This window comes from Micromys minutus (genome assembly GCF_963924665.1).
Source record: "Micromys minutus genome assembly, chromosome: 17".
Taxonomy (NCBI): Eukaryota; Metazoa; Chordata; class Mammalia; order Rodentia; family Muridae; genus Micromys; species Micromys minutus.
The window spans coordinates 29,312,868-29,340,452 of NC_137952.1; the positions used below are offsets into that span (position 1 = coordinate 29,312,868).

Sequence of the window (27,585 nt, forward strand, 5' to 3'; positions counted from 1 at the left end):
ACAACTATGTACTTGTGTTATGTTTATCTCAGAGTAAATGCCAGACTTCTTATAAGTTTAGACACTTTGTAATAAATGACATAAAATCATTTAAGTAAATATAGAAATGATTCAAGTAATATGTGCTAGTTAGAATAGACTAGGAAGTAATCTTTACTAGAGATCTTCAAATTACAGTATCCTAAAATGACAAAGGTTTCTCTATTTTCATCTTAAAGCTTAATGTAGGGTGGAATGCTCTTTTTGAACGTCTGAAGAGTGCTTCTGTTATGATTCCACATGTTGATATTGGCCTTCTATGTTGTAGAAGAAGGAAAAGAGAGATTATATGTGATTGGAATGCATTTGATAGCTCAAATAAGAAGTGACTTATTCAAGCCAGGCGTGGTGGCCCATGTCTTTAATCCCAGCACTCAGAAGGCAGAGGCAGGCAGATCTCTGAAGCTTCAGGCCAGCCTACTCTACAAAGCAAGTTCCAGGACATCCAGAGCTACAGAGAAACCCTGTCTCAAAAACAAAGTGGCATACTCAGTTTCATCTATATCTTCAATGTCAGAATTAAAGGCCCTTGTCTCATAACCACAAGTAAAGCTGGTTCTGTATGCAGCAGAAATGTAAAATAGGATCATATGCCATCAAATGTACCAACCAATCTTTAGGAAATAAAATGCGCTCATATTTATAGGTAAGAACTTCTTTTTTTTTTCTTCCTGTCTCGTTTTTTCTTAGTTTTCCTGTGAGCTGTCTGCTTTCCCGCATGTTCTTCTTCTTCTGTGCAGGGATATAGTGGATCGAGTGCTGATGTGAAAAATGTAATTCTACCTTCATTTCTTAAGAAAAGAAATTTCTAACTCTTAAGTACCTTCTTGTAAAACTTGGTAAAACTCTTTGTACAAATAAGAAATAAAAATTCTAGGAGCTGGAGAAATGGTTCAGTGGTTAAGAGTATTTACTACTCTTGTAAACGACCCAGGTTCAGATCCTAGTATCTATGTGGCAGGTCACAACCATCTGCAACTCCAGTTCCAGGGAACTGACCCGTCTTCTGAACTCAGGCTCCAACATACACAAGGTGTACACTCAGGCCTGTGTATGTGCGTGCAAGAAATTGAAAGTAAAAATTTCAGAATCAAACATGGTAGGTCATACCTATAATCTCAGCATGAGGACAGTAGTTATAACCATGTGCTTAATATGGGTTGAATACTGAATTTCAAGCCCATTTGAACTACTAAATAAAACTCATGTGTAGCTAGTCTTTGCTACTTTGTGGATTCTTCTTTTTTTTTTTTTTTACCCTTTATTCCCTCAGTTTTACCCCCTGTCACTAGATAGGAGAGAAAGAATAAGGACAGAGAGATCCCTGAATCTATTTTTTTCCTTTGTTTCTTCTTTGAGAACGACTACTAACAAACTGTAACCAACCCTCCTGAATGACCACCAGCCATCAACCCCACCTACCAGGGCTCTAGCATTTATATACCCTCTGCAGAATTGGTGGCAAAGGTGGAGAAGTTAAGCACCTTCCTGGGGGCTTGAGAAGCCACCACTTTTCTGTAGGCTCTTGGGACATAGTTTGCTTTGGTCTGTACCATGTTCACAGAGATAGAGACGATTTTCACCAACTCCCAACTTCACATGTCTCGACTGGACAAGAACCCTAGAAATCACAGTATTTTTAATGAGAATAATATGGATCTATTTTTTTCTTACAGCTTTAAAGAAGCCCCCTGTGTTAGCTTCTCAACATGAAAGTCATCAAACAATCTCCCATCTTCTAACTGGACAGCCTCTCTCACCAAACATGGTTCCAGGTATAAAGTCTCACTTAGCATTCCATTTGAGAACCAACTTATTGTTCAAGTGTTTCTATAGAGGAAGGAGAACATGCCATTTAGTAGCATAGTGAAGTAGCATTTGTTCTGGAAATTAATATATTTTTAAAATGATTGGCACATCACATACATACATGCACACACACAAAAGCTATGGAGATTGCTGGCTGAGGAACTTTCTGGTCTCAAAACTATTAGCCATTTAGAGTCTAGCGAGCTCAGGATGCAGCTCAGTAATGGAACAGTTCCCTAGCTTATATAAAACCATAGTTTCTACTCTCAATTCTGGAAAAAAAAAATAAAGCCAAGATATTGATGAGATAAAAGGCACACTGATGAGAAAGCATTAGAAAATAACAGTGATGAATCACTGAGCACAGGAAGACGACATAGGTATTGAAAGTGTCAAAACCCTGGCAGATCTTAGAGATCTCTAGCAGCTGTTGGAGTTTGGAAGGAGAAGAAGGAGTGTTGTTTCTCCTGTGTAGAAACCTACAGACAGAAGAAGTTGGGTAAGCTTGTCGTCAGTGGCTGAGATACGTAACTACAGATGAAGTGGTATTTGGTAAAATAGAGTAAAGCTTAAGAACAAACCAGCTCTGTGACCTCCCAATGTCAGGTGGCCATTTGCTTTTCTAACAATTTCATATGACCTGTCAAAGAATTACATTATTGGGTTGAAGATTTATTTCAGTAGGGAGCTTGTTTAGCAAATATAAGGCCCTGAATTTGGAACTTGTTTCCAAAGAAGGGCGGGGAGTTACATTCTTAGCCAGGTGGTGATGGTGGCAATGGTGGTGACAGTGGCAGCACAGGCCTTTAATCTTAGCACTCAGGAAGCAGAGGCAAGTGGATCTCTTGAGTTCAAGGCCAACATGAGTTTCAGGATAACCAGGGCTACTCATAGAAACCCTGTCTAAAAAAAAAAAAAAAAAAAAAATAATAATAATAATAATAATAAAACATTCTTTTAATTTGGTTTTATATTGCAGGTTCACATCTAAACCAGAATGAAAATCCCAGTACTTCAAAACAGAACCCTTCAAATCCTCTTCAGCACATAATTCCAGGCCCAAACCTGGAGCGGGAACCCAGAATTCAAACAGACACACTAAAGCAGGCCACCAGGGACAGAGCCAATGATTTTCACAAGTTGAAGCAAAGTAAGGATCGTTGATGAATACTATGCTAATAGGAGTTCTTTAAATATATTTCTGTGCTAGACTGAATTGTGATTTCATTTCTGTGTTTTACCAGATGTGTAAAGAGAAAATAGAGTTCTGTTAAAATCTAAAAGAAAAATTATTTTTAAATGGATAGAAAATAGTCTAAAGAAACTATAAAAGGCTTATCATGGTCATCATTGTTAATAATGAGTTTTTAAAAAAAAAAAACGAACTCACTTTCAGATGAGTTAGTTTCTTAAAAAAGCTTAGTTCTTGGGTATTGAAACTTTTTTGGAGAAATAGAAAAGATACAGTTCCTAGTCTAATGACGGAAACTTTGATTTAGGAGGGCAGAAAGTAGTTTTGAAAAGTGGACACTGGGGAGAGCAGGCACCTGGAGAGGCTGTTGTAGTGGGAGGGAGGCTCAGTGGCTTCCACCTCCATCCCTTCCAGTTTTCTCATGTGGGTGTGAACACACTCATAGCACCGGGGAAAGAAGTTTGTCTCTTAGTTACTTCAGAGACACAGATTTTGGTAAGTTAACATCTCTGAACCTATGTAACTCTAGTTAGTGGATTCTTGGGATCTGTAAGGAAAGCCTGAGGTAGCAGAGAGAATTTGCTGTTGGTGCTGTCCCTTATTAGGTCAGCTCCTTAAACTGCTCTCCATTTCATTTTCTCTTCTTGGCTCCCTCTCTCCTTCAATTGTAAGAGTTCAAAAGCTCCAGGTATGGCAGCAGCTGTCCCAGAAACATGGTATTGTTTGCACAGGTTACTTAGAGGTTGAGAATTGGATAGCATGTTTCATTTATTCAAATACTTTTGTTGTTATCTAACAGTTACTTATATGAATGTATATATGAATATATAATTTGGACATTGTCTTTCTTTCCATGATATTTTAAAGCAAATTTGTGCAGCTTGATTAAAACGCTACATAAATAATGGTTTTATTTGTAAGAATGTAGGTAACTTTCAAATATGTTGAGAAAAAATTTTTCCCTAAAGTCCCATTGTAGAAATGGCTTGTATGCTAGTTACTTGTTTTATTACTGTTACAAAACACTTGAAGAAAACAGTTTGAGGAGGGTGTGTTTATTTTGGATCACAGTTTAGCCCGTCTAGTAGGGAAGGTATGTCAGCAGGAGCTTGAGGCAGCTGCTCACAGTGCCTCCTCAGGTAAGACACAGTGCTGCGTGTGCTCAGCTCACTTTCCTTTTATTCAGGCTGGGCTCAGCCCGCTCACATTTACAGTGGATCTTGCGACTTAAAGTTTCCTAATCTGGACCATCTTTCACCAACATGCCAGAGGCCAGTGTCTTCAGTGAGTCCAGGTCTTACCAAGTTGACAGTAACCACCACAGACTGCAAAGCTTTTCTCTCAACAAGGACAGAGGACAACAGTAAACTAGAGGTTTAAATGAATTGGTCCTGTTGACTCACACTTATACTCCTTGGCACTTTGGGTGCTGAGACAGGAGGATCACAAATTTGAAGCCAACCAGAGTTAGTGAGTTCAAGACTAGCCTGGACTGTGTAGTGAAACCTTGTCTCACAAAAAAAGGGGGGTGGGAGGGGGTCCTAAGGGTGCATCTCAATTGATAGAGTGTTTGCCTGTAAAGCCCTGGACTTTATTCCTAGCCCCACATAAACTAGAAGTGATAGTACACACCTGTGATCTCAGCCTTTAGGAGGTCGTTGCAGGAGGATGAGGTCAAAGGCATCCTTAGCACATGTTGAGTTTGGGATACATGCAATTCTTTAAAAGGAAAAAAACAGCTGGCATCAATGGGAGGAGAGGTCTAGTGAAGGCTTGTTTCCCAGTGTAGGGGAATGCCAAGGTGCTGAGGTGGGAGAGGGTGGTTGGGAGAGGGAGCACCTTCATGGAGGCAATGGGAGGGGGAGGGAGGAGGAGATTGGGGGAAGGGGATAACATCTGAAATGTAAATACAGAGAATATCCGATTTAAAAAAAAAAAAAGCAGAAAAGAAAAAGAGAAGAATACTAATGTAGGACTGGTAAGATGGCTCAGTGGTAAAGGCGCTTGCTGACAGTTATGTTCCCAGTTTAGTTCCCAGGACCAACACAGTGGAAAAAAAAAAAAAGAAGAAAGAAAGAGACAACTGGCTTTTGCAGTCTTTCCTTTGACCTCCACATGCATATGCAACATCACACATGCTCTCAAGCCCACAAACAATCTTAAATGTTAAGGAAGAAGTTTATACTAATAATAAAGCTCTTAATTTGTTACCTAGATTCTCTTATAGCATTGATTCTATGGAATTTTTTTTTTTGCTAATATCGATTTATATTTTAGTATACATAGATTAATTTGTAGGTAAAGAATGTCTGTAAATAATGCTGGGATATTGCTCTCTATAAGTTATTTTTGGAAGGACCTCTAACTGAGCCTTAAATTATTTTCCATGTATTGTTAATGAATATGAAAACTGAAATCAGTGCATGTTTTTTTCTTTTAAAGAAAAAAGTGTATGTGCTTTGCCTACATGTAAGTATGTGTACCATGTATATGCAGTACCCTTGGAGGCCAGGAGACAGTGTTGGGCCTCCTAGAACTGGAGTTACAGGCCGTTGTGAGTCACTGTTTGGGTACTAGGAGCTGAATCTTGTTCTCTGCAAGAGTAGCAAGTGCTCTATACCACTGAATATCTCTCCAGCCTCCAAAATACTGTTTTTAAATTCATTTCAATTGACATTATTTGTTATATGCCCTTTGTAGGGGGATGGGAGCAGGGTCTTGCTATAGAGCCCAGGATGACCTAGAACTTGTAGTCTTTGCCCATCTCAGCTTCTTAAGTGATGGTGTTACAGGCATGTACGATTACACCAGCTCTATTACATACCTTTTGATTTGATTTTTAGTTTTATTTTGTGTGGATGGGTGTTTTGTCTGCATGTATATCTTTGTACCACCTATGTGCCTGGTACTTGTGGAAGCCAGAAGAGGGTGTCAGATCCATGGAACAGGCATTATAGGCAACTGTGAACCACCATGTTGATACTAGGAATTGAACCCAGGTCCTCTGGAAAAGAGGCTTTCTTAATGTTGAGCCATATCTCCAGTAATTTTGTATTTGTCATTAAAATGCACACATACACACGCACACAAAGTACATACATTCTTTGTATGTTTGCATCTGTGTGTGTGAATGTGGTCTCCTGTGCCACAGTGCTTAAGTAGCCAGAGGACAACGTCATGTGTGCCTTACTTTCACTCTGGTTCTTTCCTTTTACCTTGTTTAGGACAGCTGTTCATTTGTTGTTCTCCACAGCATTCGCCAGGCTAGCTGGCTCGAGCTTCTTGGAACTTTCCTGTCCCTGCCTCCCATCTACCCATAGGGATACAGTTGCTAGGGTTATGTGTCTGGCGTTTACAGGAATTCTGGGTCTTGAGCTTGGGCCTTCATATTAGAGCATACATTTACCCACTGAGCCATCTGCCCAACCCACAGACACATTTTTACGATCTATATTTTGTTGTGCTTTTTACTCTTACTTAGATTATTTCATTTTTTAATTTTAATTGTCATGAGTCTTCCAGATTATTTATTCCTCCTACTTTAATTCCAGTGTAGTTCAAAGAATGAAGTTACTTGACAGCTTTGCAGCTCGTACATCTAGCGCAGTTCTCAGTGTCACTGCGGTGGTTAATGTTAGCATTAATTTTATCTCTTATAGGATATTTAGATGAGAATTCCTTTGGGGTGTATTAGTGGGGTTTGTAGGTGAATCTCAGTGCTAGCACACTGTTATTGTGTACAAGACCCTGGGCTCAGTCTCTAGCCCTTTTAATAGCCTGGGTTTTAAAAAGTTGTATTTTATTAGTTTTGAAGCAGGATCTTACTATATTGCCCACGTAGACCTTAACAGGAGTTTAGTTCACTGGGCTCGAGAGATTCTCCTCTTTAGCCTGCTGAGAGCCTAGCTACCAATGTTGATTTATATGAGGAATTTTATTTTAATGATTTCCTGGTATGTAATCTGTATATTGATTTTTTAATCACTTACCTTAAATGTTTATAGATTGTTTCTATATTCTTTTTATCAGATCTTTTAGAAAAATTTGGTTATTAGCCTTTAATAAATGACTTTTAAAATGTGTATCCTACTCTAGTGCCTTTCCTGGTGGAGAGCTTTGTTTATTTTTGTATTTCCTCTAAGATTTTTAATTTATGTGTATTTTGAGAGTGAAGCATGTGCAGGTCTCCACAAAGACAAGAAGAGAACTTTGGGTTCCCCGGAACTAGAGTTAACAGTTGTGAGCCACCATGAGGGTGCTGGGAATTGAATTCTTATCCTCTGGAAGGGCAGCTAGAAAGAACCCTGAACCCATTAAATTTCTATTTCTCTGATCTCTCCTTAGAGCCCTGGTAACCACCAACCTGCTCTTACAGATATTTCAGTAAGTAGATCATAAAATATGTGGCCTTAAACCAAATGTGGTGGTGGTGCACTCCTATGAGCTCAGCATCCAAGGGGTAAAGGCCGGAAGAGTCAAGGTTCAAGCTGCTCTGTAGTGCCAGGCTTCTTAGCATGCTTCAGCTCTTAGAGTGGTGTAGAGTGTGTTGCTGTTTTATTCCTTTATAAGCCAGATATTAGTCAGTTTATGGATACATTTGTTTATTTAACTATTGATGGGGCACTTGACTTATTTCTATTTTTTGAGTATTCTAAGGAGTACTGCCATGAAGATTCATGCACAGATCTCTTGTTAACACCTGTTTAAGCTTTTTGGATATGTACCTAGATGTGGAATTGCTGAGTCACATAATAAGTCTATGTTTAGCTTTTGGAGGAACTGCCAGGCTGTTTTCCATAACAGCTGCACCATTTTATTAATACATTCCTTCCTGAGATATGGAAGAGTTCCAAGGCAGGGGATATGACTCAGTTGGTAGAATACTTGCCTAGCATGCAGGAATCCCTGTCCTGTCTTTGATTGCCAACACCACATAAAAACAGACATATTTGTAATCTCAGTTTTCATAGTGAGTCTAGGCCAGCCTGGACTACATTGAGACCCTGTCTTTTTGGTTTTTTTAAAGAAAAAGGGTGCAGTTTCTCCACTCTGACAACAACACTTACTCTTTTTCCATCCACTGGATTTTTCTGTTTGTGCTGCCAGCCTACTGGATGTGATGAGGCATTTCATTTCCCATCTTCCTTGTTTTTCATTGCTGGAGATCAGCCCCAGGCCTTGCACTGGCATCCAAGGCTTCAGTCGTTTTGGTTTTGATTTGTATCTCTAAAGACTAAGCTCCTTTTGGTGTTCTATTTGTATATACTCTGGGAGAAATGTCCATTAAAAAAGTTCTTTGCCTAGTTTTAAAATTGGATTTTGTTGTTATGTTAAGTTGTAAGAGTTTCTTATATATTGGAAATACTATATCTATTATTTTTCTATGTGTATTGGATGCTAGACCCACTGTCTAAAGCCCCCCCTCCCGTGTGTGTGTGTGTGTGTGTGTGTGTGTGTGTGTGTGTGTGTGTGTGTGTGTGTGTGTTTTGAGATAAGGTTTCTTTATATAGTCCTCACTGTCCTGCTGGAACTTACTCTGTAGACCAGGCTGGCCTTGAACTCAGAGATGGGCATTTGTCTGCCTCCTGAGTGCTGGGATTAAAGGCATGGGCTACCACCACACATAATTTTTCTCAATGCTATGGACTGCTTTCTTACTGTCCCTCTAATTTCAAGCCCTAGCACTTGAAAGGGAGATGGGGAAAAGACTCCCATTGAATAATCTTAACATTCTTACCAAGAATGGATTGACCACCAATGTATAGGTTTAATTCTAGATTATGAATTATGTTCTGTGGTATACATGTCTGTCCTTAATGTCAAGATCAGACTATTGTGATTATCATAAGTAGTTTAGAGACTATGAATTATGAATCATTCGGCTGTATTTTTGTTCCTCAAGCTATTTCAGATAGTCACAATCCATCACTGTTCTGTGAGGTTGTTTTGTTTTCAAAGAATTTGTTCTGCTCTAATTCTAAGGCAGTTGGTAATCTCAGTGTGTGTGTGTGTGTGTGTGTGTGTGTGTGTGTTGGAGTATATGTATATACACATTTGTGCACATGTGTGTAGAGATCAGAGATGATGTCTTTTGTAATTACTCTCCCTTCCATTCTGAGACCAGGTCTCTCACTGAAGCTGGAGCTCACTGGTATGGTATAACTGAATGACCAGTTAACGAGACCCAGGCCCCACTTCCCAGTCTTGTATATGAATGTGTCTCCTTGCCCAGTTTTCTGTTTCTTTTTTATTGTTTATTTTATTTATTCAAATGTTATTTCCTCCACAAGGCCCCCATCCCCCTCCTGCCTCAGCAGCATAGCAATCCCCTATCCTAGGTCATCAAGCCTCCACAGGACCAAGGGTTCTATCTCCCCTTTGTTGAGTATTTAGGCTAAAGTCATCCCTGTTGGGTCCTGGGAACCTCTTGGGTCCCTGGTATCTGGGACTTTCTAGTGGCTATCCCCAGATTCCCCCTTCCTCACTGCTACACACCTACTTTCAAATTCCTGATCCTCTGTACTTCTTCCCCGTCTCCTCTCTTATCTGAACCCCCCTTTTTCTCTCCCTCCTCCCGCTCCCTCCTAGATCCCCCTTTCTTCCTTCTTCCCAGAGATTATACCCTTCCCTCTACTGAGTAGTACATCAACACTTTGGTGTGGTCTTCTTTCTTCTTGGGTTTCATTTGGTCTGTGAATTGTATCATGGATATTCCGAGCTTTTTTGGTAATAGCCACTTACCTGTGTGTACATACATGTGTGTTCCTTTGTGACTGTGTTACCTCACTCAGGATGATGTTTTCTAGTTCCATTCATTTGCCTGAAAATTTCATGAAATCATTGTTTTTGACAGCTGAGTATTCCATTGTGTAAATGTACCATGTTTTCTGTATCCATTCCTCTGTTAAGGGACATCTGGGTTGTTTCCAGCTTCTGGCTGTTATAAATAAGGCTGCTGTGTGCATAGTGGAGCATTTGGGTTCTAGGGATCACTCTGGGTTCTTGTGCTTATGCAACAAGCACTTTCCCTGGTGAACCGCATTCCTCGCCCCAGCAGTTCGGCTGGGGATTGCACTGGCTCTGTGGACCCCATCTGAGAGCGTGGCCCTCGTCACAGTAATCATGCCTTTCCATTTATTTACACCATTTTACATTTCTCTCAGCAGTGTTTTTATACAAATTTTGTGCTACCTCTGTTTAATTTATCTCTATCTTATTCTGCTTGTGTTATTAATTTTCACATTCTTCAGTGCTAGCACTTAGAGCCAGTGCTGGTTTTATGTGTCTGTTTTGTTTTTTGCTGCTTTGCTGAATTTGATGCAAGAGGTTTATATGTTTTTGTTTGGATAAGTTTGCCTCTTTATTTTGTTGTTGTTACTGTTTGTTTGGGAGGTTTGTTTTGTTTTTTCTGTTTTGTCTTCTAGTTTTTTTATTTTTTTAAAGATAAATTTATTTCATGTGTATATATGTGCGTGAAGGTATGTATATGTACCATATAAATGTAACTGCCCATGGTCTCCAGAAGAGGGTGTTAGAGCCCCTGAAACTGGAGTTATAGGCCTGGTAAGTTGCCTGGTTAGATGCTGGCGGCAGAACCTAGATCCTCTCCAAGAGTATCAAGTGCTCATAACCACTAAGACGTTTCACCTCCTCATTGTTGATGTTTGAGATATTCTTGCTTTGTAGCTTTGATTAACTTGAACACAAATCAGTCCCTAAGCCTCCTGAGTATTGGAATTACAAGCACGAGCCACAATATGCAACATTTGAAAATATCTTTACATTTATGTATTCAGTGTGTATATGTGTGCACAACTGTGCTGCAGTTTGCATGTGAGGTCATAAGACGGCACTACAGAGTTCTCTCCTTCTCGGATTGAACTGTCAGATGTGGTGGTCCGCTCCTCTACTCACTGAGCCATCTTCTTATTGGCCTAGAATGGTTTTTTTGTTTGTGTTTGTTTTATTTTGAGACACAAAACCTCTTCCCCAAGCTGGATTAGAACTCCTGAACTAGCTGAAAGGCCCTTGAACTTCTGATTCCCCTCCCCCTCCTTCCTCCTCCTCAGTGCTGGGTTGTATTGCAGCTGTGCATTATCATACTTGGATGATTTAACTTTTTTCTCCCCTTTTAAGTTTATAATGATTCACTTTTTCTCTAATTCTATGTCTGTTTATTTCCCCTTTCTTAATAAATTTCATTTAGCCTTGGAAATTGTTAGTAGCAGTTACCTTATTGTGGTGAACAAAGCTCCAAAAGCAGCTGGAGTATGTGTGTGGTATACTTGCTAGGGGACGACACTCTTTAAAAACTGACTTCTGCCAGGCAGTGGTGCTTGCATGCCTTTGGGCCCAACACTAGGGAGGTAGAAGCAGGTGGACCTCTGAGTTTGAGGCCAGCCTGATCTACAGAGTGGGTTATAGGACAGCCTTGGCTACACAAAGAAGCCCTGTCTGAAAAAAAAAAAAAAGGAAAAATCAAAACAAACAAACACACACCTGACCTCTCCCTTTCCCAACAGTTATCAATCGCTAGTAGTTCTGTAGTTGGGGATGGGGTGGGGAGGGGGACTCAGTGCCTGCTTATATTCTCCATGTCTTCCTTCCCATCTTCCATGATGATCCCAGAGCTTTGAGAGGACGAGGAGGTCTGATACAGATGTCCCATTTAGGGTTAGACATTCTGCAGTTCTGTGAGTGTCTGTGTTCATCATAATCTTCTATGATATAAGGCTCCACTGAAGAGGGCTGAGAGACAGATTCATCCACCTATATAATGATAAACCACTGGGAGTTGGTTCAGTACATGTCTGTTTAGGATAATAATGGTTTTTCCTGAAGGGCCTATGACCTGTGCAGCCACAGGTTCTTGATCCTAGTAATAGTGCCGTGTATGGGTTTCATTTTGTGGAGCAGGCCTTACATCCAATCAGAAAATGGCTACTTCCATGATGTTGATTATACTGCTTCTCCCCTGAGCCTGTCTTGCCAGACCATTCCTTATGGTAGCTCACAGGACTCACGCTGGATAAGACTTATGGTGGCACCTTCCTGCTCTGTGAAAGCTAGCCAGTAGGAATAAAGCTTCCACATCGCTGGTCAGACTGCTATAAGGATTGTGGGTCTTGAGTTACACATTTACATGCAAGTAAAAGTTTGAGATTGCTGTCCAGGTGCTGAGGAGGACAGAGTCCAGGACATGCGCAGAGTAGGTGTGTGCTCTACCACCCAGCTCATAAGCCCAAGAACGTTATCTGGAAGTGAAAATACTCTTTAGTACGTGTTTATTCTGTTTTCAGCAAGGTCCTACCATATTTTGGAATGCCGCTGTGTGGTCACCAATTTTGTACAGCCCTAAGTCATGTGTGCATTATCTTGTCCTGTCCATGTCAGTCCCTCTTCTCATGCTACTTTAAGCCGTGGAGCATACTTTGATTACTGTATACAGCTGGTCACTTTGTTCCTTAAGTATCTGTCTACTTTCTGTCTTCTCTGCTACAGTAGTAACTTCAACAACCTCAGAGTGTCTCACTTTCTGTTTTCCCAGCCTAGCAACCATTTGTTAAGCACTGAGAAAGTTGTTCTACCAATATTTTAATTTTATTTCTTTATATAAACAATGAAATTATTTATTCAAATTAAGATTTACTTATTTTTTTAAAGAGTATTATGTACAGAGTTCTTCCTGCATATATGCCTGTACAACAGAAGAGGGCACCAAGATCCCATTACAGATGGTTGTGAACCACCATGTGGTTGCTGGGAATTGAGCTCAGGACCTCTGGAAGAATGGTCAGTGCTCTTAACCACTGGGCCATCTCTCCAGCCTGAAATTATTTATTAACACATAATCATATTTATTGTATAATTAATGTCTTCATTTTATATGTATTGTTGCAAGATTCTCAGTTCTGAACTTTTTGTATTCTCTTATACTTAAAAATTATAAGGCACTAATCCTGAAACTCCTGAGTTGGCTCTCTGTGAGTTCCCGGCCAGTCTGATTTACAGATGTACTTTAGACCAGTCAGAATTACAAAGTGAGACCCTGTCTCAAGAAAATAAATGAATCTGTGTGTGTGTGAGTGTGTGTGTGTGTGTGTGTGTGTGTGTGTGTGTGTTCTGATCAGGAGGGTGGAGGAACTCACTGATGGACTAGCCTAACTAAAATGAAGAACTGCTGATTCAATTAGGGGACATTTTTATCTTAGAGGGGGGAGGAGGTTGGTGATTGCCAGAGATGAGCTCTGAGGTTAAGAGTGCCTACACTTTTCAGAAGACCTGAGTTTGTTTCCTAGCACCCATGTTGGGAAACTCAAAACCATCTATACCTCCAGGTCCAAAGAATCCAACATCTTCTGACCTCTGCAGGCATTATGCACACATCACACACAATAAAAAAACAAACAATTCTTTTTTAGAAAGGGGGTGGGGGAGACATGTCTCAGCAATTAAGAGTACATATTCCCTTTGAAGAGAATCTCAATTTGGTTTACAGTTCTTACCTCAGGTAGCTTACAACTGCTTATAACTCTGACTCCAGAGGATTCCCTCTCTGATCCGATGTGCTCTGTGGGTACCAAGACACACCTACACAAACATACACATGTACACTCATGTGCGCGCATGCACACACGCACACGAGGGGAAAAAAAAAACCAAGAAGATTGTTATAATTCCCAAATAGAACTGAGTCATTTACTGAGGACCTGAATTCCATCCCTAAAAGGCACCTGGTGGGGGGAGAGAGGGCCAAGCTGTACTTTGACAGACACATACACACTGAAGCAGGTGTGTGAACACACACAATAAATAAATATAATAAATATTGGGAATTGCTGGGTGGTGGTAGCACACTTCTTTAATCTCAGCACTTGAGAAGTAGAGACAAGTTGGTCTCGTAAGTTTGAGGCTAGCCTGGTCTACACAGTGAGTTCAAGAACAGCCAGGACTGTGTAAAGAAACCTGTTTAGAAAAAAACACAACCTCCTCCCCCAAATATTGGTAATCGTTTCCAATTTAAAAAGATTATGTAGATGCATAACTCCATGTTAGGTGGATATGACCTCAGGTCATAAAGCTTTCTATCTCTGCAAAAGATTTGACAAAATTTTATGAACATACAGCACAATAAAACAAATTTAATAACAAAATTGCCAGATTTAATGAAAGTCTGACATTCCTATAAATTGTAATCTCCAAATAAACAACTAGGTTTAGCTTTCAACTTCAATCCCAAATATTAGTTCACCTATCTGGAATGTAGTTAGAAGAAAAAAAAAGTAACAAAATTATAGTTTGGTGTGGCAGTGCACACCTTTAATCCCAGCACTCAGAGAGACAGAGGCAGGCAGATCTCTGAGTTTGAGGACAGCCATGCACAGGGAAACCTGTCTAGTGCAGTGCTGAGAACAGAAGCCATCTCACTGGGAGTCGTTCTTTCACCTTTACTTTGGATTCGCAGATTGAACTCAGGTCAGAAGGCATTTGCAGCAAGCACTTTTACCAGCTGACTATCTCTCCTGCTCTTAATGTTAATTCTGGTTAAATTTAATGTTAAAGTAGTTCGGGGCATTTTTATTGCTTTGCTTGCTTGTCATGGTTCTAGAAATTGAGCACATAGCCTTATATATTTGAGACAAGTGATCTACCACTAACCTTATTTCCAGCTCACAGTAGTTGTGAGTGCTTGTGAATTAGATCTCTGTGCATCTAGTGTGTTTACATTCAGTTTGGAATGTATATGCCAGAGAGGTAGACTCATTATCTGCTGAGCCACCTCACTGGCCCCATTTTTGTTTTAATGTGCAGGTGTTGAGCAGCTTTTTATGTTAGGTGTTAAGGTTATTACCCTTCTTGATTTTTCATTGTTATGAGTGTATATAATGGTTTAACACTGATGACATCTTTAAGCTTCTGTTAACATTTAGAAACATGAGCTAGGGAACAGGAAGGATAAGCTAGGGCTGTTCAAGGCAAGCACCAGCAGGGATTCTGATTTGTACTGTCTGCTAATGCCTCCCTGGCAGCCCATGACTGTGGCAAGTCAGTATTACTAAAGGAATTTGAAGCAGCCTTCAGATGGTGTTAGTTTATCTGCATAGAACTCATTGATTGCTTTAAAATAATTCTCATATTATTCATGAGTGATATTTCATATAGCAGTAAATGACTACAGATTTAAGTGTATGTTGTATATAGTGATATAATGATTTGTCCTCTGCTCTAAAGTGTCACTTTCAACCAGTACTTACATTAAAGAAATTATAGGTCAATGGAACTTTTTTTTTTTAAGAAAGCTGTCAAGTCACCAGCATTGGGGAGGCCAGCCTGAGCTACACAGCAGTAAGACTTTGTCTCAACAAAAAGACAGACAGCAGTAACTTTTTTTTTTTTTTTTAACTTTCTCTGTAGCCCTTACTGTCCTGGAGCTCACTCTGTAGACCAGGCTGGCCTCGAACGCAAAGATCCACCTGTTTCTGCCTCCAACTGCTGGGATGAAAGTGTGCTACCACAGCTGGCAGAAAACATTAGAGACACTAAACATAAAATAGAAACTTTGGAATACATTTTATTTGGGGTACAAGCAGGGATGGAGTTGCTGCTCAGCCCACTACTCTCCTGTAGTGTGATCAATAAACCACCTTTTCAAAGGTATTTTGAGTCTTCATTCTTAATTACTTTTGACTTAGGTAACCTTCATAAAATGTATTCTTTTGTGACAAGTACCCTGAAAGTTGCTGGGTTTCGAGTGCCTACTTTTCATCTGTCTCCAGTGTAGGTCCCTTCTTTTCTGCTCTTTACTCTTGAATTAATCCTCTGCCTACTTCACAGGCCGGTTCTTTGATGAGAATGAATCCCCTGTTGGTCCCCAGCATGGCTCTAAACTGGCGGATTATAATGGGGATGATGGTAACGTAGGTGAGTATGAGGCAGACAAGCAGGCTGAGCTGGCTTACAATGAGGAAGAAGATGGTGATGGTGGAGAGGAAGACGTCCAAGGTGAGCGTGGCCTGGCTTCCAAGCTGTGACCGTGGAACTCACCTCTTAGGGTTTTGGTTGAATTTGTGTAGAATTTTCTCCACTTGCAATTGTAGTAGTATCTTAATCTTCACTCAAGAGGTTCTGTGTAATTTTTCAGTTTTGGGAACTATTTTATGATAGTACATGTTATCTATGAATAATTTGAAGGTTTTTTTCCATTTTTAGATTATCTTATATATATTATTGATGTGATAATGTGAAATGCTGAGTTCTCAAAATTTTTAGAATTAAATTGTTTGAAATGAGCCTAGGCATTACTTAAGGCAAAATCTTTCGGGAAACATCCTTTTCTAATCTCTGTGGGAAACATTTACTATTCCAAGTATGTGTAGATATTGGCTTGAAAGCATTTTTGTTAAAGCAAAGCCACAACTGAAATGTGGTCTCCATAATGAACAGACATTTACTCTGGTGGAACATGAGAGGCTGAATGCTCCAGGAACTGAGCATTTGTATTTCATGATGGGTTTATAAGACTTGTCTTCATGTTCAATACACAGATTCAACACAGTTTTTTCCTTGTTAACTGTTGCTTCTGAGCTTTTAGCTTGGTAGAAGTTCAGAACCGGAACTGCACACCTCAGACCACACTGCTGTGCTCTGGTGGGACTTTGGGTTTCTTTGCCTGCTTGTGTTCAGTAGTATTTAGGGAACCTATAAAAGTTACCTATGATCTTAGGGAAAATGTTAAGATTTTTGTAGTACAGTGCATGAATTTTCTGCTATAACCAGTTTGATTTCTTATTTCCTTTTATAGTTATTAAAATTTTACTTAGGTTCAGAACAAGAGTTGTGTTTTTTAACTGCCTTTGAGTAAGTACTATACAGTCAGGATAAAGGAAGGACAAGAGTCGCACTTCCTGGGCATCACTTTGTGGACCATCCTATTTAGGGATAAATATAGTTATTGCTGAAGTGATTAATAAATAATAGGAGTTCTTTAAGGACATCATCTTTTCTCGTTGCTTTTGTGAATTAATTGAATTATATTTGTCTGCCATTATCTGTAACACTTTTTGGCCTTTTGATTTGTGTTATTCCATCACCAGTTGGATTGTACGCTCTTGGAGAACAGGAATCTTCATGTATTGACTGCATCTAATTTGTGTTCTTGTTTGTGTCCACGCTCCCATAGTATTTGTACTCGAGACCCAAACAATGCTAGTAACCATTAATTCGATGCTTTTCCATTGGCTTCTATTCTTACAACTGAGCGTGTGAATGCTCTTTAACTCTGGTCACAGCTTGCTTGCTTGCACTTTGAAGAGTCTCCCCTCCCTGCACTAAGGATTTCTATCATTAGATAAATTTGAGGTTTTTATTAGTCTACTTCAAGTATTAATAATTCTTACATTTTTGCCTGTCTTAAGCCTGATGATTTTTAATTACAGAATTTCACTTAATATTTGTATGGTTTTATGCACAGTGAGTGGTTTATCATCAGTGACTTCTCTTTTTTTCTTGTATCCTTCTCACAGCCATTTCCCATTACCACTTTGCTTTTCCTTTCACAAAACAAATAATAAATTGTTTCTAAAGAATATAAGAGCCTTAGGATATTCTCAGTAAAGTGGGGGTTTAGTTGTTATCCCCCCCCCAGGATATTTTGTAGCCTAGTCTACCTTCACACTCAGTACAAGAAGGCAACCTTGAACTCTTAATCCTTCTGCCCTCACCCCCCAAGTGCTGGAATTATGAACATATTTCATCACATCCAGTTTAATGTGGTGCTGAGGAAGAAACCCAGAGCCTCACATGTGATGGGTGAGCACACACCAATAACTGAGCTATGTCCTGGTCTAAATTTTACTTCAGTATTTTCAAATAAATCTTACTTGGGTTGAGAGTTGTTCTTTAATGTTTATCTTATTTTGGTATCAATTAGTAATTGTGTCAGGAACAGAAATAAACAGGGACAACAGCCCCAATAAAGGGAATAGATTGGATATAGTGACTGTATTCAAAAGACCTAAAATAATTTCAGACATATTTGGGGAGGTAGACTTAGCCCTAACGTAACAAGTTAGGTTCCAGGTGTCATTGCAGGATCAGGATTCACAGAGCTGAAATCATCTGTCACTGTGCCCACATAATTCTAATGCTCTCACAGCCGAGCAGGTGTTAGAGCTGAGGAGAAGGGGCGGGGATGGGGGAAAAAGCCACGTATTAGAGTTAGAGTGAAAGGAAACCTTGTGCAGTTTTTCATCTAGAAATTTCAGTAGAATTATTGTGTATAACTTAATACTATAGGAAAATACTATTTTGATTTCAAAATGCCTGAGGCAGACCTATTCTCAAACTCATGAAAGAAACAAAGATTCTTTTTATTATTGGAACCTTACGACCGATAATAAAAACAGACAACCCTGAAGTGAGGCTAAGCATGACGGCCTCCACTCGCCATCCCAGCTCTCAAGAAGCTGAGGCAGATGACAAGGGAGCTTTGGGCTATTCTGACTGCAGAGACACCTTTTGTTTTCCTTCACAGTTTTTCCTAGTATTTTATGTGTCTTTTGGATACATCTGTGTCTGGTGCCAGAAGATAGAGTAGTGCTATATCTCTTGGAACTGGAGCTACCATATAGGTACAAGGAATTGAACCTGGGTCCTCTAGACGAGAGCCAGTGCTGTCACTGCTAAGCCATCTCTCTAGCAGCAAAACCTTGAGAGAAAGAAAAGGGGAAGGAAGGACCTCACGCATTAATAAAGCTGTGAGCACAGGTTCTGCTCTGCTGATTGTGGAAGCATTTTTTTTTTGAGGGGTGGGATATACAGAGTTAGAGACACTAGCTAAAGGCTAAGATTCTGTTAGTTTAATATACTCTGTCAGGATTGTCACGTGGTAGCTTTGGCCATTAGGGAGCCAAAGCATTCCAGCCTTACTCTGTTCTCTCTGCATGCAAGTGATTTTGGACTCAGCCCTGTTACCGTCAGTGTTTGCTTATAGAATTAAATAAGGCCTCTTTTTCCTGTGTTTATAATACTTAGTTTTATTTCAAACTCTAAGTATTCTAATGTAAATAATTTATTTGCATTAATATAAAAATTGAAAAGAATAAATCTGGAAACATGAAAATATGATAGACAACATATCTTTTAGTTCATTCTTTATTGTTAAGAAGGTAAAAACTTGGGGCTGGAGAGATGGCTCAGCTGTTTTGGAGGATCTAGGTTTGATGCCCAATATTTACATAGTAGTTCATAACTATCTGTAACTATAGTTCCTGGGAGTCTAACACCCTCTCTGGCCCTCAGCCCATGTAGATGGTGCACTGACAAAACACTCATATAATTTTCTTCTTCCTTTCTTTCTTCCTTGCCTGCCTGCCTGCCTTCCTTCCTTCTGTTTCCCCCTGCCCTGTGTGTGTGTGCGCATCAGATCCCCGGAACTAGAGTTACAGATAACTGGGTAGATGCTGGGAACTGAACTTCCTCTGGAAGAGCAGCTAGTGCTCTTACCTGGTGAGCCATCTCTCCAGTCCCAAATTAAAAATCTTTTTAAAAAGATAGTAGAAACTTCTAGGTTTCCTTTACTCTTTAAAATCAAAGAAGTTCCCAATTTATTTGCTAAATATTGATAAACATTAGCTACTGTCTGAAAACAGAAGCTCAGCCTGTGTTCCAGTGCTGAAAAGCTTGGATTTGAATCATCTCTCCTTCAGTTGCTGACACTGTGAGCTTGTAAATACTAAGGTTTGTGCCATAATTCCCACAACTATAAGGCAGAAATATATGTACTTACCTAACAAGTTATGTGGACTCCATGGTTTGGTATTGGTCCCCAAATATGGTATGGTTAAAACAGACCATGTCTTTCTATAAAGTACTGTTTAGGTGTTTGCTCAATAATTTTTTTAAGTAAAAGAAACTTTAGAATTTTCTCTCTGAATTGCCTCCTTTGAAGGATAGTGTCCTCTGCCCTGTGGGGGATTAGTGACTTTGGAATACCTTGCTGTCAAAGGAGCTCTTTAGTTGCTAATTCTTTCTTACATTAACAGCAAGCTTAGCACTGATGTCACAATTTATACTTATCTCCTCTGGCTGTATTTTTTTGGCTGTTTCCTCATGGTTAGCTGTTTACAGGTTCTGCTGCTTTTTGTAGAAATTAAACACTCAGTTTCTGTATTTACCATCAGAGTGTCAGTTATATTTTGGCAGGTAATTGTATAGGTTTCTATTAAGTATAAAAAAAATCATTGATAGAAAGGTGAAATCTCTGTGGAATAACTATACTGAAAACAGACTATAGTTTAAAAAATGCTCACTGCAATATTTCAAAGTCCTATAGAATTGTTGAAAACAGTATATCAGCACTGTATTAATTGTGCTAAAGTAAGACTAGGGCCGCTTGCTTGGGGTGGAGTGCTTGTCCATCAAGTGCAGCTCCTGAGATCGGTCTTTAGCTTCATGCACACACGAGTACACGTGTGTGCACAGTAAAGAACACAGATAAAGGTTGCTAAACCTCCCTTATATTTATAGAGGACTCTGCAACCAGAAACCATCATTTCACTTGAGGTAGGACAGTTGTTCTTGTACTGAGAAGGTGCAGTTCAGGTCCAAAGGATGGAACTAGCTCGTGTCTAAGTATTTGATTCAGGAACAGATTCCAGTGTTTCCTAATCCTAGAACCTTTGTTTTCATCTCATTCTGTCTTTGTATTTGTTCATGCAAAAATTCACAAAAATAATAACATTTTTCCTGCAGTAAATTTTGTGTTAAATTTCTCAAAATGTTCCATTGCTCCATAGTGATTGTCTTCACTTACTACTAATGTGCTAAAAGATGTGTTCATGGGCATAAATTCAAATTCATAACTCAGGTTCTCCAGACTGTCTTCTACAAAAGTGCCCCAAAGGTGGTTTTTCATTTGTTTTGTTTGTTTTTTGTTTTTGTTTTAAAGTGTAGATTTTGATGAGGTGTTTTCTCATTTGGTTTTTTTTTTTTTTTAAATGAGAAAGTGATTGCCGTGGTTGCAAAACTCAAACGTGAATATAGTGTAACTTAAGGTTTTACAAATGTTATAATGGGTCCAGGTGCATTTTACTTTAGAGATATCGGATCATCACACAAGGCCTAGTGGCACAAACCTCTAATCTCCGCTATTTTGTAGGCTGAATACAGGGGATTACAAGTTCAAGACCACCCTAGGGAACTTTTAGTGAGATGCTATCTCTTTTCTTTTTTCTTAAATAGATTATTTATTTTATGTATATGAACGCACTATGAGTGTCTTCAGACACACCAGAAGAGGGCATCAGATCTCATTACAGATGGTTGTGAGCCACCATGTGGTTGCTGGGAATTGAACTCAGGACCTCTGGAAGAGTAACCAGTGCTCTAACCACTGAGCCATTTCTCCAGAGAGATGCTCTCTCAAAATAAAAAGTAAACGCAGTCTAACGATGTGGCTCAGTGAGTAGGTGGTCAGAGCCCTGGGTTTATCCATAGCACCACAAAAACAGATGAAGCAAATGAACTAACAAGTATAAACTGGCTGACGGTGGAGCCCAGTGGGGCAACACTTAACATGTATGTAGATAATCAGAGTTCAGTCCCTAGAACCCCTGGGAGAAAAAAAAAAAGTCATCCTTGATGACTTTTCAAGGATGGAATGATTTTTAACGGGGAAGTGTTGAAAGGAAAAAGGAAGTTGTCTTGTTTGGTCATTTTTGAAAGACCAAAGTAGCACGTGGAAGGGTGAAACAGGATCGTGAGTGAAACTGTCTCAAAAACACACTGTTTCAGGGCAGCTTGGATCTTGGTGTAGGAGTAGGAGTCAATATGGTCTACATCCATACAGTGTATGAAATTCCTCAAGAATTAATAAATAATTTTAACTCAATATGATTAATATTCAAAGATGGTTGCTGATTTATAATAGTGCAGTGTATGATTTTCAACTTCCCAGTAGTGCACACAAAAGCATGGAGCCACCTTGCTTTTGCTTTCAGTATGGTATTCAGTACATTGAGGTCAGTCCTAAGAAATAAGGAACGAGATGAAGCATTGCACAAAGCCAGCTTCTCTAGTTAAACTTCCTTTCATTCTTTTTTAAACATTTTTACTTAGTTTTTTTTCATGTGTAGTGATGTTTTGCCTGCATGTGTATCTGTGTCAAGGTGCTCTATCCTCTGGAACTAGAGTTACAGTTGTGAGCTGCCATGTAGGTGCTGGGAATTAAACCTAGTCCTCCGAGTTCTCCAGAAGAGTACCTAGTGCTCTCAACCTCTGAGCCATCTCTCCAGCAATGCACTCCCTTCATTCTTATTCTAATATAATATTAATTAATTTGAGCTGTTGTACAACAAAATTTAGAGGGGGGTGATTACTGAAGGATAAACCAGAACCTACAAAATGGCAGCTGACAAATGAGACTGGAGCCAGCGACATCAGACTGCAAGGCATTCTCTAGATCATTACCACAGCTGCTCAGCGGGCTTTCTAGCAGCTTTCATTTCTTTTTTGGTGAAAGATCTAACTTTTGGTTAGTGTGCTCTGTTTAGAAAGTTATGGGCAAGCTATTTGTAGAGAACTTCTTGAAAATGTTATATATTGGAACTGGGAAGAACTTATATTCTTTCTTATTTTCTGATTTTTTTTTTTTCATGACTAGTGTAGATTACCTTTATAGTTTGAAAAAGATGGTGGTGGTTTTTGAGAGTGACCTGTAGCTTTGGCTGTTTGGAAACCCCATTAAACCAGCTAAGATGCTGGTTTTTGAGATAATGTACAGCACTAGCTCTTCAGGGCTGTGTGAGTCCTCACATTTTGCTAGCCCCGTCTGTTTCCTAATGACCTGTCAGAGAGGGGTCTTGTTATGTTTTTAGGTTGGAGATGGTTGTTGTTTTGTTTCTTTGAGATATGGTTTTATGTAGCCCAGGTTGACCTCAAGTTTTCTATGTGGTCCAGGCTGGTCTTGAACTCATAATCCTTTTGTCTCAGGCTCTCTAGAGTGAGCCACTAATGTTAAAATTAAATCTTGCAAAGTAATGATAGACACTTCAGCCATGCAGCTAAGAAACAGAGAAGTGCTTAGGATAACAGATAAGAGATACTGAGAGAAACTTGCTGTAACCTGAGAAACTGGAGACACTTTGAAGCTGGCTCTTTGCAGCAACTTCAGAACTCCGTTCTTGATACATATTATTTTGCTTGCAGATGATGAAGAACGAGAGCTTCAGATGGATCCTGCAGACTATGGCAAACAGCGCTTCAGCGATGTCCTTTAAGTCTAAGGGATTCCCGGAACCCAAAGTGCTGTGCAGCGGATCATCTCTCCTGGTCAAAGTTGACTTTTGTTGTATCAGTTGTAAAGATACATTGAGATAGGTTTAAGGAAACTTTAATGAAGGAATGTACCGATGTACATATGTGAACTTTTTCATATTGTATTATCAAAGCAGATACTTTTTTTGGTTACAACACAGCTGGGCCAAAAACAGTTAATCTTTGCATTTTAAAGCAAACTAATGTAAATTTCACATTTTATTGAGCCTAATTTTTTTCACCAAGAGACAAACAGGAACAAATGGTTGTACAGGTTATATGCTGCACATAGTATAACCACAGTGAGACGTTACTCAGCTAAGAAGTCCTCACTAACACATTTTGTTACCCCATAGGTGTCCACTCCTGCCCCTCATTAACACTCTTTAGGAAGTTATGCTAGAATAGTTGCACACCAGTGGGGAGGCTGGATGTCACACTTGGGCAAATGTACAGAATGATCTCCTCCTTCTATCTTACATGGGCGCTGGTGTGATTGGGCTGAGGCCTGGTGAAAACCTGGGTCATCATAACCATATTTATCAGTTGTTCCTTACTTGGTTCTTGAAGTTGTGGAATGCATGGTTGACAGTGTATTTTTATTTTTCAAGTAATACCAGAACTGTTTAACTCTAGTCAGCACTGACTAAAATTCTTTATATTTTCAGAGTAAGTGTCAGATCCTGAAAGACACTAAATACACTTTGAAATGAGTCTGCAATCAGTACAGCAAAGCTTCTCTCGTAGTTTTAATGATCGTATTTGATTAAACTTTTCCAGAACTACTAAGTAAGGGATTTTAACAGGTTTTTATTAATGAGCAGATGAATAGAAGTACCGTGAACTCCACAGCTATTTTACTAAAATAGCTGAAAACTTTTAAATAAAAATGAGAATTTGTAATTAATATTAGTTATGAACCCACCAAGCTCATTTGCTAGACTTACAGAATTATTTTCAGTGCATTGTGTCTTTTGACATTATTCCTTAGGATACATAAGCTAGCTAATCTTGTTTACTGATTTCAAGCACTTTTAATTTTTTGTGTTCCCTAAAAATTAAAGGTGTTGATCATAAGGGGAAATGTAAGACTGTTAATCCCAAAGCCATTATTTCCATTTTTAAAAGACGGGCTGCTATTAACTGCAAACGAACATGAAATTCTGGAGAGTGACTGTAGCTCAGATGTGTGGGGCCTGGTTTGGTTTCCACACTGGAAAGTAGCAAACAAGTAGGTAGACATGAAGAGTCCCCACAGTAAGGCTCTGATGGAAACACGAACAGAAGTGCTGCTCACCGCTGAGGTCTGACGTTCTCACAGTTCAGCCCAAAGCTACTTAATGGCCAGGAAAAGATGGAATAATTCACTAAAATTTGTTTTTCTACCATATCAGATTATAAACCACTGGGCATGCATCACATCTACAATCCTAGTGTTGAGGAAACAGAAACAGGTGTGTCCCTTCGGCTCACTGAACAGCCATCCTGGCCTAATTAGCAAGTGCCAGGTCCCAATAAGGGACAGTTGTTCCCGAGGAACACTCCCCCCCCCACACACACCCCCACACACCCATACACAAACAGGTTGACCCTCTGATCTCCATATATAGTCATGAACATGTGCACCTATATGTGCAATGAACACACACACACCAAGAAACTAAGCAGTTCATGCTTTTGTTGTCAGTAAAGTTAGGCCTACAGTAAAAAGTATGATTCACATTAAAATGCAGTCAAAGGGGAGGGACACACAGCCATGGGCATTAGTAAGGGGAGTGGAACCTACAAATGCCTAATGATTCTTCATACTTGATACTGTAGAACTGTACAGACAAAACCATAAAGATGCCTGCTGGTTCCATTGTCATAAAAGGCACTTGATCTTATGGTACCTGTCTTTATACAGTAAAAACTTCAATTAGCAGTCTAGACATTTTATAAACTGAAGAATCTTGGACCAATTGATAATTTCTGACTGTATTAACATTTTAGTGCTATAAATACTATGTGGATCTCTTTAAATTGTAGCATTCTACAAACTGTATTAGACATGCTATTTTGTTCTGTTTACAGTGTTTTACTTCTGCCTTAAGATTTAGGGATTTTTTTATTTTTGTTTTAATATATTTTTTCCTGAATTAAGTGTTAATTTGATGGGAACTCTGCTTTTAAAAAAATCATCACTTTCTGGGTTCTAATAAAAGTTAAACTGTTCCACAGTTTTGATTTTATGTAGAATTACGTGAATATAAACATTTACATCTTGACATTGAAATTTGAACAGATGTTATGGTTTATTTTAGGTTAAACTGGCCTAGAAGACTAGGGTTGTTTACTATAGAGCAGCTTATTTTGCAAAGGTTGAATGTCTTAGCATTAGTTGTAGGGTACTGAGAAATGTGAATAAGATAGACAAGGGCTGTTCTAGAGCTTACATTCAAATGGAACCAGCCTGCATGAAACAGATGAAATAGAGTTAAAATGGAGAAATGAGGAAATGGGGGGTGACCTAAACCTGGGGAGGAGGGTTAAATATCACTAAGTACACTTCAGACAGACAGGCACTGGGCCTGATTCCGGTGACATACCTCCTCTAACAGAGCCACACCTTCTAATAATTATACTCTACAGTGACCAAGCCTTTAAATCTATGAGCCTATGGGAGCCAGTCTCATTCAAACCATCACATAGATGTATCTGTATGTACACACTCAAAGCTAGAGAGGTAGAGACAAGAGGCAAAGATTGTTAAAAGGACTTACACTACTTGGGGCAATAATGCTTCCTGAAAGAACCATTGACTACCTAACAAAAACTCCAACATTCTGCCTGAGAAACCATCTCTCAAGTTGTTGGGTAATGGACTTCGAGAGACACAAAACAGTAAAAGCTGTTGCTGTTGTCCTAGTTGTCTCTCATCGCTGAACACATGATATACTTCAGACAGAACTTGGAGTAATGCAGCTGGAACTTATCTGGAAGTTTCTCTGAGAAGTTGATCTCAGAACCTGTGCTATGCAAGCTGTCAAGGAAGAGCAACATTGGGCAGCCCTACCCAGCTGTAAAGCCTGTGAACCACAACAATCACTGGACCAGCAACATATCTACACTGGTAGAATAATAACACATGGATTTACCAACAGCTTTCTAATATACTGACGACTTGCTCAACAGGAGAGAAATCATGCCTCATACTGTAAACCTCACTAGTTACCTGAGACTGGAGTGGTCACATACCTAAGAGACAAACCTACTACTAACACTCCCTAAAGCACTGTAATTTCTAATTGCACTCCACACACTTATCTCTACACCCACAGATGACGTTAGCTATCATCCATCATCAAAAGAAGCTATCCGAACACAGAGAAGAAAGCACAGCCACAGTGGAGACATCCACAGCACAACTGCATTTGAAGCTCAGGAAATATCTCTGAAGAGGGAACAGAAAGACTGAAAAAGTCAGAAAACCGGAAGTCTGCCCAGAGGTTGTATCTGTGTCGGAGTCACGCCCATAAAATCTCAACCACATGGCTGCCTGCACAAGACCTGAACAACAACCTAGCCATAAAACTTCCCACTTCAGTTTGTCCTGCTGCACAATGTTCTGGGACCAGAGGCTAGAAGGATTGTCATCAAAGTGACCAGTGAGACTTCAGCAACTGATGATAGCAGATGCAGAGACCCACCACCAAACATTAGGTGGCGCTCAGGTTGTCCAATGGAGAACCATGAGGAAGGATCAGAGGAACCAGAGGGGTCAGGGATACATCACTAGAACCCTACCTACAGAATCAACTGACTGGGACTAGGAGGGACTCAGAGATCAGGGAGCCTGTATGGGTCTGACCTAGGTCCTCTGCATATATGTTATGGCCGGGTAGCTTGGTGTTCATACGGGAATCCTACCAGTGTGTGTGTGTGGGGGGGTGCTACCCTGACTTTTGCATATTTGTGGGACCTTCTTCCTACTGGGTTGCCTTGTCCAGCCTTGATGTGATGGTATATGCCTAATCTAATTATAATTGTAGCTGGTTATGCCGTGTTTGGTTGACATCCCTGGGAGGCCTGCTGTTTTCTCAGGGCAGGCAAAGTAGTAGAGGTAGGAGGTAAATCTGGGGAAGAGGGGGGACAGAGGGAGGGGATCCTGTGTTCAGGTAATATATGAGAATTTTTTGAAGACCTGAAGAATAATAATTGATATCTCAGTGTAGATGGGAGCCGACTCCTGG

The 27,585-nt window shown here is 39.7% G+C and overlaps 1 protein-coding gene across 2 annotated transcripts in view; it reads left to right on the top strand.

The window, feature by feature from the left end:
* GOLM2 (golgi membrane protein 2) overlaps window positions 1–25,538 on the top strand; it is a 65,977-nt gene extending 40,439 nt beyond the window's left edge. The window contains exons 7-10 of one of the 2 annotated variants that reach the window (XM_080930856.1): window positions 1,716–1,814; window positions 2,828–2,998; window positions 15,875–16,042; window positions 23,246–25,538. In XM_080930856.1, the coding sequence (XP_080786982.1) occupies window positions 1,716–1,814; window positions 2,828–2,998; window positions 15,875–16,042; window positions 23,246–23,316 (509 nt within the window). In that variant the 3' untranslated portion in view covers window positions 23,317–25,538. The remainder of the gene's footprint in view (window positions 1–1,715; window positions 1,815–2,827; window positions 2,999–15,874; window positions 16,043–23,245) is intronic. The other variant, XM_080930857.1, reaches the window with a different exon arrangement.
* The last annotated feature ends 2,047 nt before the right edge of the window (window positions 25,539–27,585 follow it).